Below are 18279 nucleotides of genomic sequence, written 5' to 3'. Positions count from 1 at the left end.
ATTGCATGTTTTTTCATTTTTAGTCTTGTTAGTCCCTAGATGGAGTATACTAAAAGTAGCACATGATCTAGTCATGCCAGTGCATGACTCTGTGTAAGGACAGTGATCATTTGTTATATTTCCCATAAAGCAACCTATTACAAGATTGTGTTAATTCTTTAATTTGTAGTGTAAGTGCTTTGAAGGCTCTTTCTTGTATAATTGAGCCTTACTGTAGGAACAGTTACAAACACAAGGAATTAAGATCTTTTAGTTTGTGTTGCGTTTTTTAAGACTATTGTGAGGACAGTTCCATCTGATTTATTGTACTTTTTTTTTTTTCACTTTTTAAAATGTGAGGTTGTGTTTTATTGACTAATTTTGTATTAATAGAGGGTAAAGTATATCAAATGTTTACCATTTTTTTTTTTGGAATTATACTGAGAACATACTTTTTTAAATTTCACACCTCTCTGAAGTCTCTTCCTTATTTAATAGATGGAGAAACTAGAGATCAAATAAGATTAACAACTTGCCCAGAGTCATTTAGCTGCTCAAGGGTAAAATTCACACCCACTCTGTGTACCCTTAAGAATGCCTCTCATGTTATAATTTTTGGGGTTATTTGAATACTAAAGTAAAGAATGATTTTGTGTATAGACAACTTAATCCATACCTTTACTTGCCTAAATTTCATTAGGGTAGACAATATTAAATATTATTTGTAGTGGTAATAGGGAAGGAGAATTTTTAAAAATGTAAATAACTGTGGTTTATCATGGTTGATACATGTTTTGCCATTTTCAGGTGTTAATGGTGTTCATAGGCTAATTTATTTAAAGATGAGAAGAATATAGGCATGGTAAAGATAGAACTAATAGGAAAAAAAGATAGTTTCAGAGATTTTTCTAAACTTACGTAGGAAAATGCAGAGACGTTACAACCAAATAAAAAGAACCAATGCAGAAAGCAGATTATGTTTTTGATCAGGTAGAGAAAACTAGTGTATAGGTAGGTATTGGATTGTAAAAAAAAGATTATTGGTATTTTATCATTTATTCTATTCCTTTGGTAATTTTCCTTCACATGAGATGTTTATCGTAACATTTTGGACCTGGAAGGGACTCTAGATAATCTAGAGATAGTCCCCACTCATCTCACTTTGAAGATGAGGAAACGGAGTGGTTACAAAGTATGTGTCTGAGGACACGTAGCTTTTTAGTGGCATAACAGGACCTCTTAACTGTAACTTTGATTGCTTGCTTGTGCTCTTTTCCTAATACTCTTAAGTCCTTTTTTCCTTAAATAGTGTTCCTATCTGAAAATGAAATTGAAGCAGATACATTTCTGTATACACTTGTTTTGTGATTATTTCCTATTGATATTCTTTCATGGTGTGTTTGTTTAAGGTGATGGGGTGAAGGGTTTATAAATTGTTTATTTGCTGATTGTTTATGGGTTATGCATTTATTTGGTATCTAATTAAATTATTGGCAATAAATATTTTCTTTGCTTAGAAATTAAAAATATTGGATTTAGATATGATGTATTTTAGATTTACTTTTTCTGTTGCTAGAATAATGTAAACACTGAAATCATATTTTTCTCTCTTCATTTTGCAGTAGTATTATTGATTCTACAGAATACAGCCAACCTCCTGGTTTCAGTGGCAGTTCTCAGGTAAATGATATTTTTTTTTTTTTTTTTTTAAGATTTTATTTATTTATTTGAGAGAGAGAGAATGAGAGACAGAGAGCATGAGAGGGAGGAGGGTCAGAGGGAGAAGCAGACTCCCTGCCGAGCAGGGAGCCCGATGCGGGACTCGATCCCGGGACTCCAGGATCATGACCTGAGCCGAAGGCAGTCGCTCACTGAGCCACCCAGGCGCCCCTCAGGTAAATGATATATTTAGCAGTATGCTTTCGTGGTACAATGAATATAATCATCTGAGTTTTAAAGTCATAGATTAGTTTACTGGAATGTCCTGTCACAAACATAACTGTTTTGAGTGCTGTGGCATTGATTGGGACTTAGATAGTTCTGATGCATAAACAGCTATTTATGTGCTCAATGATGAGTCAAAAAAATTTTTTTTGAATGCTAGTAACATGGGACCTTGAGAGGAAGGAAATACTGTAAGATGAAATTATGAATAATCAGCACATTGTTTTTCTCAGGGATCTTTATAATCTATTGATGAATTACTCATCATTATGTTGAAATGTTAAGCTTTTCTGTGGGAAGTAAACTACAGATTTGAGTAAAATAAACTTCAGCTTCACCTCTCTTCTAATTAATTGTATGATTGTTTTGACTTTTACTTTCTCCATCTTTAACCTGGGGATGCTGATATTTGTCAAATCTAATTTTGAGGCTGGACTTTTTTTTTTTTTTGACTTTTTATATTGAAATAATGTCAGACTTAGAGAAAAATAACCAAAATGGTAAAAGGAATTCCTTTATGTCCTTTATCTAGATTGTCTAAAAGTTAACATTTGATCACATTTTTTTGTTAATTCTCATTCTCTCTTTTGCTTATGTACACATAAATTTTCTTCTCTGCATTGTTTAAGTTAGGTACAGGCATAATGATCCTTTACCTCTAAATACTTTAGTGTGTATTTCCTTAAAAACAAGGGTATTGTCTTATGTAATCACAATATAATTTTAAAATTCCAAAAGTTAACATGGATACAGTGCTATTATCTAATCCCTGTATCTTATTCAGATTGTAGAAATTGTTCTAGTATTATCCTTCATAGTAAGAGGGAAACAATGAGGTGTTTTTAAATGCATGTTCATTTGTATATTCACTTTATGTGTAGTGTGGTTATTTTTATCAAAGTGAAAAGAAAATTCTTTTGGATCATGCAGCTTTTGTGTTTTCCTTTTCCCACTACTTAGATGACCACTTCTATTACTTTCATGGTTAGTTGGTATAACTACTCTGAACATCCTGTGTTATCTTCATATGCATACATGTATTTGGCCTATTATACTAAGTTCATAGATTAGTTCTCATCTCTTTCTGAACAACAGTGAAAACACCAGATCTTCTTGTTTCTTTTTTTTTTTTTTATAAGGGTTTTTATTTTATTTATTTATTTGAGACAGAAAGCACAAGAGGGGGTAGGGTAGGAGGGAGAAGCAGACTCTCTGCGGAACAGGGAGCCGGATGCGGGACTCGATCCCAGGACTTCGGGATCATGACCTGAGCCGAAGGCAGTCGCTTAACTAACTGAGCCATCCAGGCGCCTGATCTTCTTGTTTTTATAAGACATAATGGGATATATCAGGAGAAATTATAAAGCATTAAGTTGAAACATACCTTAAAAACTTGAGAGGGAAAAGCAGTCTTTGAATCTGGAAACAGCTTTGTATTCAGTTGGACCTTGCTATTTTCCTTTTGACTCTAATCTCACAAAACATCAACATCAGATAAATCCATTCTGTGACTGTGATGAAGTAAAACAAATATGAGGTCACTTCATAAACTGTCTAAGCACATATAAAAACAGTCACCATGCAAGCCCCCAAAAATACCAAAGACCCTAATGTCCTGGCTAATATGAGCAATTGCTGTTGCTTTACTATTTACAACTTTAGTTTTACTGTAGTGTTCTATCCTTCTAGATACTCAACCACAGAATTACCCCCACTTCTTGAAAGCATCCCATCCACAGCCCTCCCCCAAACACTTAACATGAGCCTGTATCCTATAAGTTGGCTCTTAACTGAGATACCTCTCTCTTACCCATAGTGTGTTATATTCTTTGTTGCAGTGAGCAATAATTAAAACTTGTTCAACTACAGGTATGTTTCTGTTGGTCTTTGGCTGCAGGGCATTGACAGTCTCTTCATAGAGGAACAAGAAAAGGTTTTTCTGTAATTGCCATTTACATGATATTTAATTGAATTTCTAGCAGTGAGCTAGAAACAATAGAAGTTGAATCTGGGTGAAAAAAGTAATAATAGCTTTTTTTTTTTTTTTGGTTTATTTTTTTATTTTTTAAAATTTATTTATTTATTTGACAGAGAGAGACACAGCGAGAGAGGGAACACAAGCAGGGGGAGTGGGAGAGGGAGAAGCAGGCTTCCCGCGGAGCAGGGAGCCCGATGCGGGGCTCGATCCCAGGACCCTGGGATCATGACCTGAGCCGAAGGCAGACGCTTAACGACTGAGCCACCCAGGCGCCCCTGGTTTATTTTACTTTTCAGAGCAGCACTTGATATTATCATGTAATAAAGAGATTTCTGGTTTGAGATAGTATACTAAGCCAATCAGTGTGTTAATCTCTCTCCAACCTTCACTCACCAGAAATCCCATTGACCTATTACTATCCTCACACTGAAAACTTAAAAGAATTTATAGAGGATTAAAAAAATACTTATTAGGAAGGCTGCCTAACATGAGAGTGTGAAGTGTGCCTAAGGGTGACAAAGGCTGGGTCTCCTGGATGACTCCAACCTTAGCATCTACTGGAGGACAGGGAAGTTGTTGAGGAAATCCTACTAGTGTTTATGGGATAGAACTGATAGGACATACTGTGCTGAGGGCCTACCCTTCATTTCTAGCTATGTTCTTTAGAACAGATAGACCTAAAGCAAATTGACACAAAAAGGATTGAAAATAGAGGAATAGTTGAGGATAAGCCTGTCAAATGTAAGAATACTAAAGAATATAGCAAAAACAAAAACTAAAACAAGAAGAAAGAAAAGTGCATTACCAAAATAGGACTTAAGGAGAAAAGCATAAAAGATAACATTTTTCACATAAAGAAAAGTGATAGTTCCCCAAAGTAGTAATAATTTGTGTGATATAGTATAAGCATCGGAGTTTATATAAAGCAAAAATTGATATAAATTTTTGGAAAATTAATTAAAACTTAAACATGGTGGAAGATTTTGAAGTATATCTCAAGAATGAATTAAAGTAGTAATAATAGTCATTAGTCATCATTATTTTACACTTACTGTTCATGAACATTAAAGTAATTAAGGTACTTTACATGCATTACCTACTTTAATTCTCCAAACTTCCCTCTGAGGTAAGTACTATTACTATTATTTTTTATTTTATTGAGGAGAAAACTGTGGCATACGGAAGTTAAGGAGGTTGCTAAAGGTAACATAACTAGTAAGAGGAGGGTGCTGAGATTTTAACTCAGGCATTATGGCTTCAGAGCCTATGCTTTTAAATACCCATTTATTCAAGAGATTTTTTAAAAAGTTTTAAATTATTTATGTATTTATGTTTTGGAATACCTGCTATATACCAGGCACTATTACAGGCTCTGGGGATACATGATTGAACAATCACAAAACAAAGACTTCTGCTGTAACCAAGCTTCCAGTCTAGTAGGAGAGATACTTACAGTAATAAAAGTAGACTACCTTTGAACAAAGTGGAGGTGAGGGAGCAAGCCCATGTGAGTATCGCTGGGATTCCCAAGGTCTGGGAAGAGGGTTAAGAAGTAAATGAGCTCTGAGGTAGGAGTATGCCTGACATAGTTTAGAAGTCTGTTGTGGCTGGAGAGGAGTAATCAATGGGGAGAAAAGTAGAAATGAGATAAAACTTAACAGAGGCCACTTGGCACATGACTTTCTTAGGCCGTTATAAAGACTTTGTGTTTTGTTTTTTTTTGAATGAGACCAGTTAAACTTGGTTGAATAGGTACTTGTCTCACTTTATTCTTTGTATCAAAGGACATACATTTATTGTTTTTTTTAAGATTTTATTTATTTATTTGACAGAGATACAGCTAGAGAGGGAACACAACGCAGGGGGAGTGGGAGAGGGAGAGGGAGAAGCAGGCTTCCCGCTGAGCAAGGAGCCCGGCGTGGGACTCGATCCCAGGACCCCGGGATCATGACCCGAGCCGAAGGCAGACGCTTAATGACTGAGCCACCAGGGCGCCCCCATTTATTGTTTTTTTTTTTTTAAGATTTTATTTTTTATTTATTTGACAGAGACAGACACAGCAGAAGAGGGAACACAAGCAGGGGGAGTGGGAGAGGGAGAAGCAGGCTTCCCTCCGAGCAGGGACCCCGATGCGGGGCTCGATCCCAGGACACTGAGATCATGACCTGAACCGAAGGCAGATGCTTAACGACTGAGTCACGTAGGCGCCCCTGTTTTGTTTTGTTTTTTTAAAGATTTATCCATTTATTTTAGAGAGCGGGAGAGAGAGACAGAGAGAGTACACAAGCAGGAAGGGCAGGGGGAGAGGGAGAGAGAATCTCAAGCGGACTCCACGCTGAGCGTGGAGCCGATGTGAGACTCAATCTCACGATCTTGAGATCATAACCCCAGCCAAAACCAAGAGTGGACGCTTAACTGAGTGAGCCACCCAGGTGCCCCGAAGCTGGGAAAAATCTTAAGATGGTGAGTGTAGAGGGAGACAAATAAAGAAAGCGGTCATATAAAATGTTTCAATATATAATTGAGATTGACTTATGATATGTAGTAGATTAAAATAATTTAGACAGTGCTTATGCATACTATTAAAATGAGTCTTAATGAAATATATAATTTTCAAGAAAAATTAAAAATACTGAGATTAAAGTAATTATAGAACAATTTGAATAGACCAGTTGCCATAATTGTTAATTTAATGTGATTCCATAAAAATCTCAATATTTTTTAAGAGTGCAGGGAGTGTGACCGACTTTAAAGTTCATTAGTAGGATGAATGGATTCAGAGGTATAATAATCACAAGGGCATTTACCCAGTAAATTATTAAAATGTATTCTAAGACTGCTGTAACAAAAGGAGCACAATAAAATTTAAAATCGAACTGAAAGGTAATGAAGAATTTATTAGCCTGTGGTAAAGGTGGTTACGCAGATCAGTGGGGAAAGTGGGGATTAAGTAAATGGTGTTGCGATAGCCAGGAAACCAAACCATTTGTGGAAAACCACTTACTGTGAGAGTCTAAATCAGCTAAATAATGAGATAAATACTAATAGGATTGTAGAAATTAAGAAAGAAGGCTGTATCTTACATAAACAGAATTTTAACAATGAACAATATTTTAAAAAACTAGGAAAGGTATTTTAAGTACGATAGGTAATTGGTTTAGTTGCTTCAAAATAATGAAAACTTTTTATATCCATTTCGTCTTTTTGATGAAAGCTCCAAATAGGGTAAAAAAAAGAGAAAATGGTAAAAAAAAGTGAAAATTCAAAAAAGGTGAAAATTCAAAAAAAGTGAAAATTCAAATGGCCGGGTCACATATGAAATAATACTCACTTTCCCAAATAATAAAACAAAATATGAAGTAATACAAGGTTCCAAAGGAGTCACCTAGTAGATATGGTTCAGAACTTTTCAAAATTGGAAATACTCCTTGCTGTGTGTGGTTGGGCGTGAGTTTGGGAGAGGGAAAGGGAAGGGAAGAGAGTTGGTAGTCCAGGAAGAGTATTTGACAATGTATACATAAGACAGAAGCTGAAAATGTGAGTTCATCATTATATGGATAGAAATTTATTATAAGAAAAGTCAAAGTACTGTGTGAAGATTATATGCCAGTATTATTTATGTAGGTAAAAATTCTGGGAAAATAAATACTCCCAATCATAATAGAATACCTAGAGAAACTATGGTACAGCTACAGGATTTTATTACTCTTAAATAAAAATTCTTTTTTAAGATTTTATTTATTTATTAGAGAGAGCAAGAGAGAGCGTGTGCACAAGCAGGGGGAATGGCAGGCAGAGAGGGAGAGAGAGTGAAGCAGCTCTCCGCTGAGCAAGGAGCCCGACTCGGGGCTCGATCCCAGGACCTTGGGATCATGACCTGAGCCGAAGGCAGATGCTTGACTGAGCCACCCAGGTGCTCCTCTTAAATAAAATGTTTATAGTTGAATTGAAAAATGTGTTAACAGTATAATGTAAGTGAAGCCAGAAACAAATATTTTATACCTCTGGATTTTTATAAGTACCTGTTGATTTTGCTTTAGAATTATTATAGATCCTTAGTATAATTAGCAAAATCAGGAAATTAACATTAATATTATTTGAGATAACTTATTTAAATTTCAGCAGTTTTGCCATTAATACCATTAATAAATACTCTTTTAGCAAAAAGATAAAACTTTCCTTGTTCAGTACTAATCTACAATCACTTGTTGCATTTAGTTGTCATGCTTCTCTAATCTCCTTAAAACTCTTATCGTTCCTCAGTCTTACATTACACTGACATTTTTGAAGAGTATGTTATTTATTTTGTAGAACATCCCTCACTTTGAGTTTGTCAGATGTTTTCTTAGGACTCAATACAGATTATCCATTTTAACCGGGAATACTACAGAGTTGCACCCTTCTTTGTTAGTTTCTCATATCTGGGTGCATATGATACCTCTTTGCTCAATACTGATGATGTTAACTCTGATCACTTCATTAAGGTGGTACCTATGAGATTTCTCTACTGTAAAATTACCATTTTCTCTCATCTGTGCTATTAATAAATCTTACTTGAAATAGTTATTGATACGGTTATTGCCCAAATGATAATTAATGATAATTTTTAATTCCTTATTCCACATTTATTAGTTAGCATTTCTACTGTAAGAAAGACCTTTCCCTCCTCTTTGTTTATATCCTTATGGATTTATGGATTCCTCCTAATTCATTCTGTTAATCATTTTTTAAAAAATATTTTATTTATTTATTTGACAGAGAGAGACACAGCGAGAGCCAGGAACACAAGCAGGGGGAGTGGGAGAGGGAGAAGCAGGCCTCCCACTGAGCAGGGAGCCTGATGAGGGGCTCAATCCCAGGACCCTGGGATCATGACCTGAGCCAAAGGCAGACGCTTAACGACTGAGTCACCCAGGCGCCTCTCTGTTAATCATTTTTAACTTAAATTGTCCCATATTTGGCTAGTTGGAACTCTTTGAAGTTGATTTCCACGTTCTTTTGACATGTTCCTATCATTCTTTAAGTACCTTCTTACATTCTTAGACAATAAGATGTTGCAGCATCAGCTTGCCCCAGTCCTGGAATCAGTGATGTATCCAAGAAACCTTATTTTCTTCCAATGGAGAATGTTATTTAAATACCAAGATCTGGGTTTTAAGTGTGCTCATTGGTCCTCGAATGTCAGTGCCTGTAGGCGTTTTCAATGGACAGAGAGACCTAGGAGACATATGTATGTGTATATATAATGTATGTTATGTTGTCTATACAGATATATATGCATTAATTACGTATTAATCACCTTAAGTGTTTGATTAATGAAAGGACTCACAGGAGTCAAATAGTTTATACTTCTGGAACAGCTTGATTAAAGGCAGTGGATACCATACAGCCAAGCAGAAGGAGGATACTCACTGAAAGGGGTATGGCGATTTCAGGTCCAGGCTTCTTTGTCCTTCCAGACTGGGTCATACAGGAACTGCTTTGTTTCCAGGTTTAGAAATACTCCTGGCTTGTGTCTCAAGTACTTCAGTAATAGGAATCCAAAGTTGGCTTGTGGTCAGGATCTCTTATTTTAAATATGTCACGTAGGCAGTACATTATAGTTACATGACCAGCCTTTAAAGGCTCCACTGAAACCACGTACAAATCATAAATTCATTTATTATTACTAAACAATGCTGACAGACTAATATATTTTGTTCCAGAACAACTCACTGACTTATGGTACAGAATATCATTTTATCTTTCTTTAGTGAATACATTGCATAATGTAGGCAAGAGTCTAGAGATAACCATGTGGGCAATCCAGACTAGCTGAGATTAATCCATGCTGCTCAGTATATAATACATAATATTTATACAATCATATATATTTCATATATTTATAAAACATATATATATATATATATATATATATATATATATATATAAAAAACATGTCTCTGTGTTTCAGTGTCTCTCCTTTAATGGATGAATGGATAGAGAAGTTGTGTATGTATGCTCAATGGTATATTATTCATATATACACAATGGTATATTATTCAGCCGTAAAAAAGAAAAAAATCTTGGCATTTACTACAACATGGATAGATCTAAAAGTTATTACGTTAAGTGGAATAAGTAAGACATTTGGTAAATGTGGACATTTTTATTTAGAGGTAATCTAGATCAACACAAGTGATGAACATTTCCTTTTGATTTTTAACCATATTTATATCCTACCTATAGATCTAGACCTTATCCTGAATGTATTCATTCTGATGATTGACCTTGTAGATTATTTACAGCCAGTTCGTATTCTCACACATCTATCCCTTCACAATTAGTGTATTTCTCTTCATTTATATTAATGTTATTTTTAAATTTAACAATTAACATATGGCAGTGAGCTAAGCAATGCATTTTTACCAAGAATTATGAAGCAATCTAATTTTGGATGGATTAGAAAGGAATTGCACTGAAAAAATAAATTCAAGAAAAGCTAAGAGTAAATAGCAAAATAATTGTGAAAAAAAAGCTGCAATAAAACCTGGAAGGCAAACAGTGGTTTTGATTGCTTCTTTGTTATATTCTTGATTTTTGTTATTGTAATCATTCTCATGTTTCAGACTGAAATCTTTACTGTGTTTCCATTGAGCAAGATCACTTTTTTAAAAAATCCAGATTCTTGGGGATGCCTGGGTGGCTCAGTCTCTTAAGCGTCTGCCCTGGGCTCAGGTCATGATCCCGCGGTCCTGGGATCGAGTCCCACATGGGCTCCTTGCTCAGCGGGAAGCCTGCTGCTCCCCCTGCTTGTGCGCTCTCTCTTTCTCTCTCTGGCTGACAAAATCTTAAAAAAATAAATCCAGATTCTTCCCCTCAGAATTTATAAAAATTATGTTGGTACATAGAAAGGAATATATTTCATGAATATGTAAATAGAAGCACAATTACAATAAAAGAAACACTGAACTGAGCTCTTAATGTTAATTACTAGAACCATTCAAGTTACCCCTGTGCTTCTAACAAATTTCATCACCTTACCTTATGTCCTGAACTAATTACTTTTCTGATATTTCTGTTTATCAACGTGTTGATTTTTTTAAATAGTTTTACCATACATGTATGTATCTCTATATATTATTTGGTTTGGCTATATGTAGACTTTCTAAAAATGATATTATGTAGTTTTTTGAGATTTGTTTTTTCAAAGATTAGTTCCTGATGTCTGTGGATGTAGTTGATTCATCTTCACTAAGGTATAATATTCCATTTTGTTAATGTACCACAATTTATCAGTTGTGCAGTCTGTCTACATTTGAGTTTTTGTAGAGTTTTTGTTTTTGCTATCAAGGGCATCTTTGTCCATGTCTCCTGATGTACAGGTGCAAGAGTTTCCCTAGATTTTGTACCTAGGAGAGGAAGTGAGGGTGACAGGGTAGACATATCAGTGGTTTTTGTATTTTGCGATAATATCAAATTGTTTTCAAAGTCTTTTTGTTAATATAAAGCTCCTACCACAAAAGTATATGAGTTTGTTTCTCCACATTGTTGTCAGTACTATTGAACCTCTAAATGGTTACCACTTTAGTGGCTAAGAAAAGAAGTTAGCTGTGGTTTTAATTCTTATTTTTCTGACACTCTAAAGCCAGCATGTTTTATTTATTGGCCTTTACTTTTTGAGAAATAGCATTTCATGTCTTTTTTTAAAATTTTTAAGTATTGGTCTTCTGTTTATTTACTTATAGAAGCTTTAATATATGTTCAAAGTAGTAATAACTTGTTTCTTAGGTGTTGCGAATGTTGCGAAGATCATTTTACAGTTTATAACTTCTTGCCTCTAATGTTGGGTTTTGATGAACAGAAGTTCTTAATTTGAGTTATTGAATTTGTAACTTCTATAATTAATGCCCTTTGTGTTTCATTTAAGAAATTCTGCCCTATTGAGATTATAAACATATTCAGTGATACAGCACATGGCCAATTTTGTAAATGTTCCATGTATGCTTAAGAATATATGTTTCTAATTGGGTACAGTGTTTTATATGTATTCATTAAATTAAGCTTTTAAACTAGGTCATATCATTTTCTCAGTTGAGTTGATGAAGTTAATCTACTGCTATGTTGGTGGGTTTGTCAATTTCTTTAGGATTTTTTTGCTTTATATATTTTTGAAGCTGTGCTATTATGTGTGCACTGGGTATACAATTATTAAGTTTAAAGTTTTGCATTTCCAGGTGCTGTTTCCATTTCCATTTCCATTAATGCTTTTCGTCTTGAGTTTTTTTCTTCTTTGATTAAACTTGCCTAGTACATTATTTTTCATGTTATTATTTCCAGATTTTTAGTGTCTTTATGTTTTCAGTGTTTTTTTTTTTTTGCAGATAGCATACAGTTATATTTTAAAATTCCTTTCAATCACTAATTTAATTAGCATTCATATTTATTACTCTTTAATGCTTGCTATTTCTCTCCTTTTTGTGTTTTTCTCTTATATTTTTACCCCCTTCTCCCACCACTTTACTGTTTTAAACGTTACCTATTCTGTTAAAATGCTTTCAGTAGTTATCCTTGAAATTGATCCAAAGTTAACATCTAAACAGAATCTAAAGTTATTATCATCTTTTAAAAAAAATCTAATTCCAGGAGTGCCTGGGTGGCTAGATGGTTGGGCGTCTGCCTTCGGCTTGGGTCATGATCCCAGGGTCCTGGGATCGAGTGCCGCATCGGGCTCCCTGCTAGGCGGGAAGCCTGCTTCTCCCTCTGCCTCTGCCTCTCTCTCTCTCTCTCTCTCTGACTCTCATGAATAAATAAATAAAAAACATTTAAAAAAAAATCTAATTCCAGTATAGTTGACATACAATGCTGTATTAGTTTCAGGTGTACAATATACTGATTCAACAGTTTTGTACATTACTCAGTGCTCATTGTGATAAGTATAGTCTTAATCCCCTTCACCTTTTTCATGCATCTCCCCACCTACCTCCTCTCTGGTAGCCATCAGTTTGTTCTCTGTAGTTAAGAGTCTTTTTTTTTTATTTGTCTCTTTTTTTCTTTGTTCATTTGTTTTGTTTCTTAAATTCTACATATGAGTGAAATCATATGATATTTGTCTTTCTCTGACTGACTTCGTTTACTTAGTGTTATACCCTTTAGATCCATCCATGTTGTTGCAAATGGAAAGATTTCATTCTTTTTCATGGCTGAGTAATATTCATGTGTGTGTGTGTGTGTGTGTACACACGTACACCACATCTTCTTTATCCATTCATCTGTCAGTGGACACTTGGGCTGCTTCCATAGTTCAGCTATTGTAAATAATGCTGTAATAAACATAGGGTGCTTGTATCTTTTTGAATTAGTATTTTCAGATTGTTTGGGTAAATACCCAGGAGTGGAATTACTGGATCATATGGTAGTTCTGTTTTTAATTTTCTGAGGAATCTCCATTCTGTTTTCCACAGTGGCTGCACCAGTTTTCATTCCCATCAACAGTGTACAAGGGCTCCTTTTTCTTCATATCCGTGTCAACACTTGTTGTTTGTTTGTTTCTTTTTTTTTCTTTTTTTTTACTTTAGCCGTTCTGACACATGTGAGATAATATCTCATTGTGGTTTTGATTTGCATTTCCCTGATGATCAGTGATACTGAGCATCTTTTCATTAAATTTAATATCTTAATTACTCTCCTGAACAACATAAGTGCTCCAGAATTGAAACTTTCTTCACTCTTCTGATTTATATGCCATTTTTTGTTGTATTTATTCTGACATGTTCTTAAGCCCCATAATTTAGATATTATAATTAATGTTACAAACAGTATTTAAAATTGCTTATTGATTATAGGCTTTCTTTTCATTTTGTGCTTCAGGCCTTCCAGTTTGTTTACTGAAATTTTTTTTTTTTTTTAAGATTTTATTTATTTATTTGACGGAGATGCAGTAAGAGAGGGAACACAAGCAGGGGGAGTGGTAGAGAGAGAAGCAGGCTTCCTGCCGAGCAGGGAGCCCGATGTGGGGCTCGATCCCAAGACCCTGGGATCATGACCTGAGCCGAAGGCAGATGCTTAATGACGGAGCCACCCAGGCGCCCCTGTTTACTGAATTTTTTAAGCACACAATTTCACACATTTTTTTTTTAAAATGGCTTATAGGCAATATTCTTTGTTTTCATTCACATGAAAAAAATATTGCTCGTTTTATTGTGGGATAGTTTTTTCAGGATCTGAATTTTAGATTGGAGTTGTTTTCTTTCAACTTTTTGAGGATAATCAAAGTTCCTTTTCCTAGCTGCTTTTCTTGCTATTCTTGATGGTCCTGTCAGGTGAGTTATCTCTTCTGTTTGTCTGATTTTTTTTTTTCAAGATTTATTTATTTAGGGGCACCTGGGTGGCTCAGTTGGTTAGGCGTCTGCCTTCGGCTTGGGTCATGATCCCAGGGGCCTGGGATCGAGTCCCACGTCAGGTTCCCTGCTCTGTGGAGAGTCTGCTTCTCCATTTCTCTCTCTCTCTGCCTCTCCCCCTGCTTGTGCTTGAGCTCTCTCTCTCTCTCTCAAATAAATAGATGGGGTCTTTGGAAAAATAAAGATTTATTTATGAGAGAGAGAGACAGAGGTACAGAGAGACAGAGGGAGAAAGCGAGAGGAGGGTGCACGGATGGGGGGAGGGGCAGAGGGAGGAGAAAGATCATCTCAAGCTGACTCCCCATAGAGTGCAGAGCCCAACCTGGGGCGCCATCTCTTGACCCCAAGATCATTACCTGAGCCAAAATCAAGAGTCAGGCACTTAACTGAATGAGCCACCCAGGTGCCCCTATTTGTCTGATTTTAAAATCATTTTGTTTTTGGACAGAAACACAGTTTTGCCTTACTGTGTCTAATTATTGATTTCTTTTAAGTTATCCTACTTGATAGGAATAATTTCTTTGTATTTATGTCTGTTTTCAGTTCTGTAAAATTGTCAACATGAATTCTTCAAATATTTCTTTTTCAGTCTTTTACAGTTTTCTGGGTCTCTAAGTGTCCATATTTTCAACCTTATACTTTTATACTTCTTAACCTCTGTTTCAGATTTTCTACCTTTTTATTTTTTAACCTTAGTTCTGGTTAATTCCTTTAGATTTATTTTCCAGTTCACAAATTCTCTTTTCAGTTTCTCTCAGTTTTAGTGTTTTTTCTTTTGTCGGTATTTGTCTCCAAATGAGTATTGTCCTCTTTGTCTTTTCCCTCCTCTGCACCATTATATTTTCTGAATTCTCTGAATTCAGCTTCTTATTTGCTTGTATATCTGTTAAATCTTTGGAAGTTGTCTTACTTTCTTGTGATTGAAGCACTGCTTTAAAGTAAGATTTTTACCTACCACCTAGTTTTAGCAGGGGTTCACTTTAGAGTTTTTTATTCAAGGTAGTACCTTAATATTTCTTACTTAAATACATTTGCAGTTATTGTATACTTACGATGAACTTGTGTCATCTCAAGCTCTCGTCATTTGTCTCATCTCTGTGTCTGTGGGCCTCAAGCATAATAGAAAAATAACCATTTGTGGGAAGAATTGTCTTATCCTTTCATTTAAAATGGTGTAGGCAATATTATATATTGAGGACCATAGATTTTTTTAAAATGGATTTATATGCCAATATATTTCAGGTTTGCTGGCTTTATATATATGTGATTTAGTTATTCTGATCTTCTAATGTATATGGTAGACTAGTACATTCATATTACATATTACTGCCCCTTAATTTAATAATCAGTATTAACTTAAATATATATTCTGTCAATCAAGGACAATTTCTCTTATTCAAAGAGTACAGGGTTGCAATATAAGGATGATGAAAAAGTAATTAGTTTTCTTTTGAATGTTGTTTTCTAACAATTTCTGCATATTAAAATTCTCAAAATTCTAAAATTTAGCATGGTAGTTATAAAGGATCCTATCTTAATTTATTTTTTATTATTTTTTAAAGATTTTATTTATTTATTTGACAGAGACACAGCGAGAGAGGGAACACAAGCAGGGGGAGTGGGAGAGGGAGAGGCAGGTCTCCTGCTGATCAGGGAGCCCGATGCAGGGCTTGATCCCAGGACCCCGGGAACATGACCTGAGCTGAAGGCAGGCGCTCAACAACTGAGCCACCCAGGCGCCCCGATTCTATCTTAATTTAATTTGGAGAGTTGAAAGAAGGTTCTTATTTCATTCTTATAAAATTGGCCTTGAGAGCCTATTTGCATATTTTATTTTATTTATTTTAATTAATTTATTTTTTTTGGCTGGAAGATTAGAGTTTTATAGCAAACCATATTGTACCACAGATTCAAAGCCCAGCTGGGACTTAGCACTTGGCCCCACCGGGCTGCTTCCTCCTCCTCCCCCAACTGGCCCCATCCTCAGGCCTTTCTCCATCTCCAGAAGTCCCTCCCCTCTGGCCTTTGGTCCACCCAGCCCCTCCCCCACCTATGCGCCTCCCTGTAACCTGAGGTATGTTGATAGATTTCCCCCCTCCCTTACATAGTACAAGCAGGCTTCCCCAGGAGGCTTGGGCTCAGGGGCAGGACCTGGACCCCAACTCCTGCCCCTGGCCCCACAAACCCTGAGGTTATTTGCATTTTAAAACAAAAATTGAAAAATATGGTCTAAGAACTATGAGTATTTACCATTTTTAGTTATTTTAATATGTTGATATTTTGAATATGCAATCATTTAGGTATTCTGTGCAGAAAAAGACTATCATTTGTTCTTAGTTACAAGTGTCTTTTCTTATGTTACTACTTTAGACAAAGAAACAGCCTTGGTATAACAGCACATTAGCATCAAGAAGAAAACGACTCACTGCTCATTTTGAAGATTTAGAGCAATGTTACTTTTCTACAAGGATGTCTCGTATTTCAGGTACATATTCCAGACTTCTTAAAATAAATCAAGTTCATATGTCAGATCCATTTCTAGTTTCTTATGCTGGATTTATATAAAGTTCTATTTATAAAACAAAAGTGTGTATTTTCAACATATTCTACCAGAATGTTATGGAGGTTCTTAGAGATATTGAAGAACATTTGTTGCCCATAGCTATTTTTGTTTTTTTTCCCCTCTATTTGGGGATTTTTAATCTTTGTGTAGTGAGCTATATAAAGTTAAGAAAAAAAATCAACCATGAATATGTTGCTACGAAAAATAAGTTCCATTCAATTGCCTCTTATTATGAAATATTAAACATTTATTAAGTTTTAAGCACTGTCCTTTGTGCTAAGAATAAAAAGATGAAAGAACTGATTTCTGTTGTCAGGGAGTATTGTAAATTCAGTGAGGCAAAGCAACAGGTAAATAATTCTACGTGATATTATATGTTGTATAAGTGTGTTAGGGGAATAGAGAAGAATATCCACTAATACAGCCAGGAATGAAAAATCCACACCAAGTTGAAAATGGGGAAATGTAAGGGAATGATCACTGTAGGGATTTTAGAGGATTGTATTTAGTCAAGGCTAGAATTCACTAACTAAATAAGGTAATTAGAAACATCTTCAAAGTAGAGGAAATAACTTATGCAACGTCATGGACATGATAGGATATTTTCATTGCATTACTGTAGTTCTGCCCCTTGAGTTGTAAATTTCTCAATGTCTTTGCTCACCAATGAAGTAGGGACATTAATAACCAACCCTATGTTTTGTTTTGTTTTTTAGGATTTATAGGTGATATAAATATATCTATAAAATATAAATTAGGTGCTCAATTAACTCATGTCATTAGTAATACACCTGCTCAAAATGAGGACCACCCAGGAAAAAAATGTGTGATATTTTATTAGTTGTTAAAAATTTGGCCTTAGTTTTCTCTTGAATAGGCATGTTTGTATTAAAATCTACACATTTTTAAAATTAAGAACACAGGAAACAATGGGTGTTGTTGATGAGGATGCAGAGAAAGGGGAACCCTCTTGCACCTTGGTGGGAATGCAAACTGTTGTAGCATCTCTGGAAAACATTATGGAGGTTTCTCAAAATGTTAAAAATAGAACTACCCTGTGATCTAGCGGTTGTACTACTAGGTATTTATTCAAAGGATAACAAAAACACAGATTCAAAGGTGTATATGTATCCTGATGTTTATAGCAGCATTATTAACAATAGCCAAACTGTGGAAAGAGCCTAGATGTCCATTGAGTGATGAATGGATAAAGAAGATGTGGTATATATTCACAATGAAATATTAGCCATCAATTAGAATGAAATCTTGCACAACGATGTGGATGGAGCTAGAGTGTATTATGCTAAGTGAAATAAGTCAGAGAAAGGCAACTACCGTACGATTTCACTCATATGTGGAATTTAAGAAACAAATCAGAAGAACATATGGGAGCAGGGGTAAAAAGAGAGAGAAAACAAACCAGAAGAGATAGAGAA

At 35.2% G+C, this 18279-nt stretch overlaps 1 protein-coding gene across 7 annotated transcripts in view; it reads left to right on the top strand.

The window, feature by feature from the left end:
- Positions 1-18279, top strand: part of COP1 (COP1 E3 ubiquitin ligase) — a 264311-nt gene that overhangs the window by 84348 nt on the left and 161684 nt on the right. For all 7 annotated transcript variants that reach the window (XM_078078001.1, XM_036117242.2, XM_078078000.1 and 4 more), the window contains 2 exons: positions 1602-1659; positions 16651-16765. In XM_078078001.1, coding sequence (XP_077934127.1) covers positions 1602-1659; positions 16651-16765 — 173 coding nt within the window. The remainder of the gene's footprint in view (positions 1-1601; positions 1660-16650; positions 16766-18279) is intronic.

This window comes from Halichoerus grypus, chromosome 7 (assembly GCF_964656455.1).
Source record: "Halichoerus grypus chromosome 7, mHalGry1.hap1.1, whole genome shotgun sequence".
In the NCBI taxonomy this organism is placed as follows: domain Eukaryota; kingdom Metazoa; phylum Chordata; class Mammalia; order Carnivora; family Phocidae; genus Halichoerus; species Halichoerus grypus.
The sequence above is the reverse complement of the archived record's forward strand: the minus strand, read 5'-3'. Positions and strand labels throughout refer to the sequence as shown.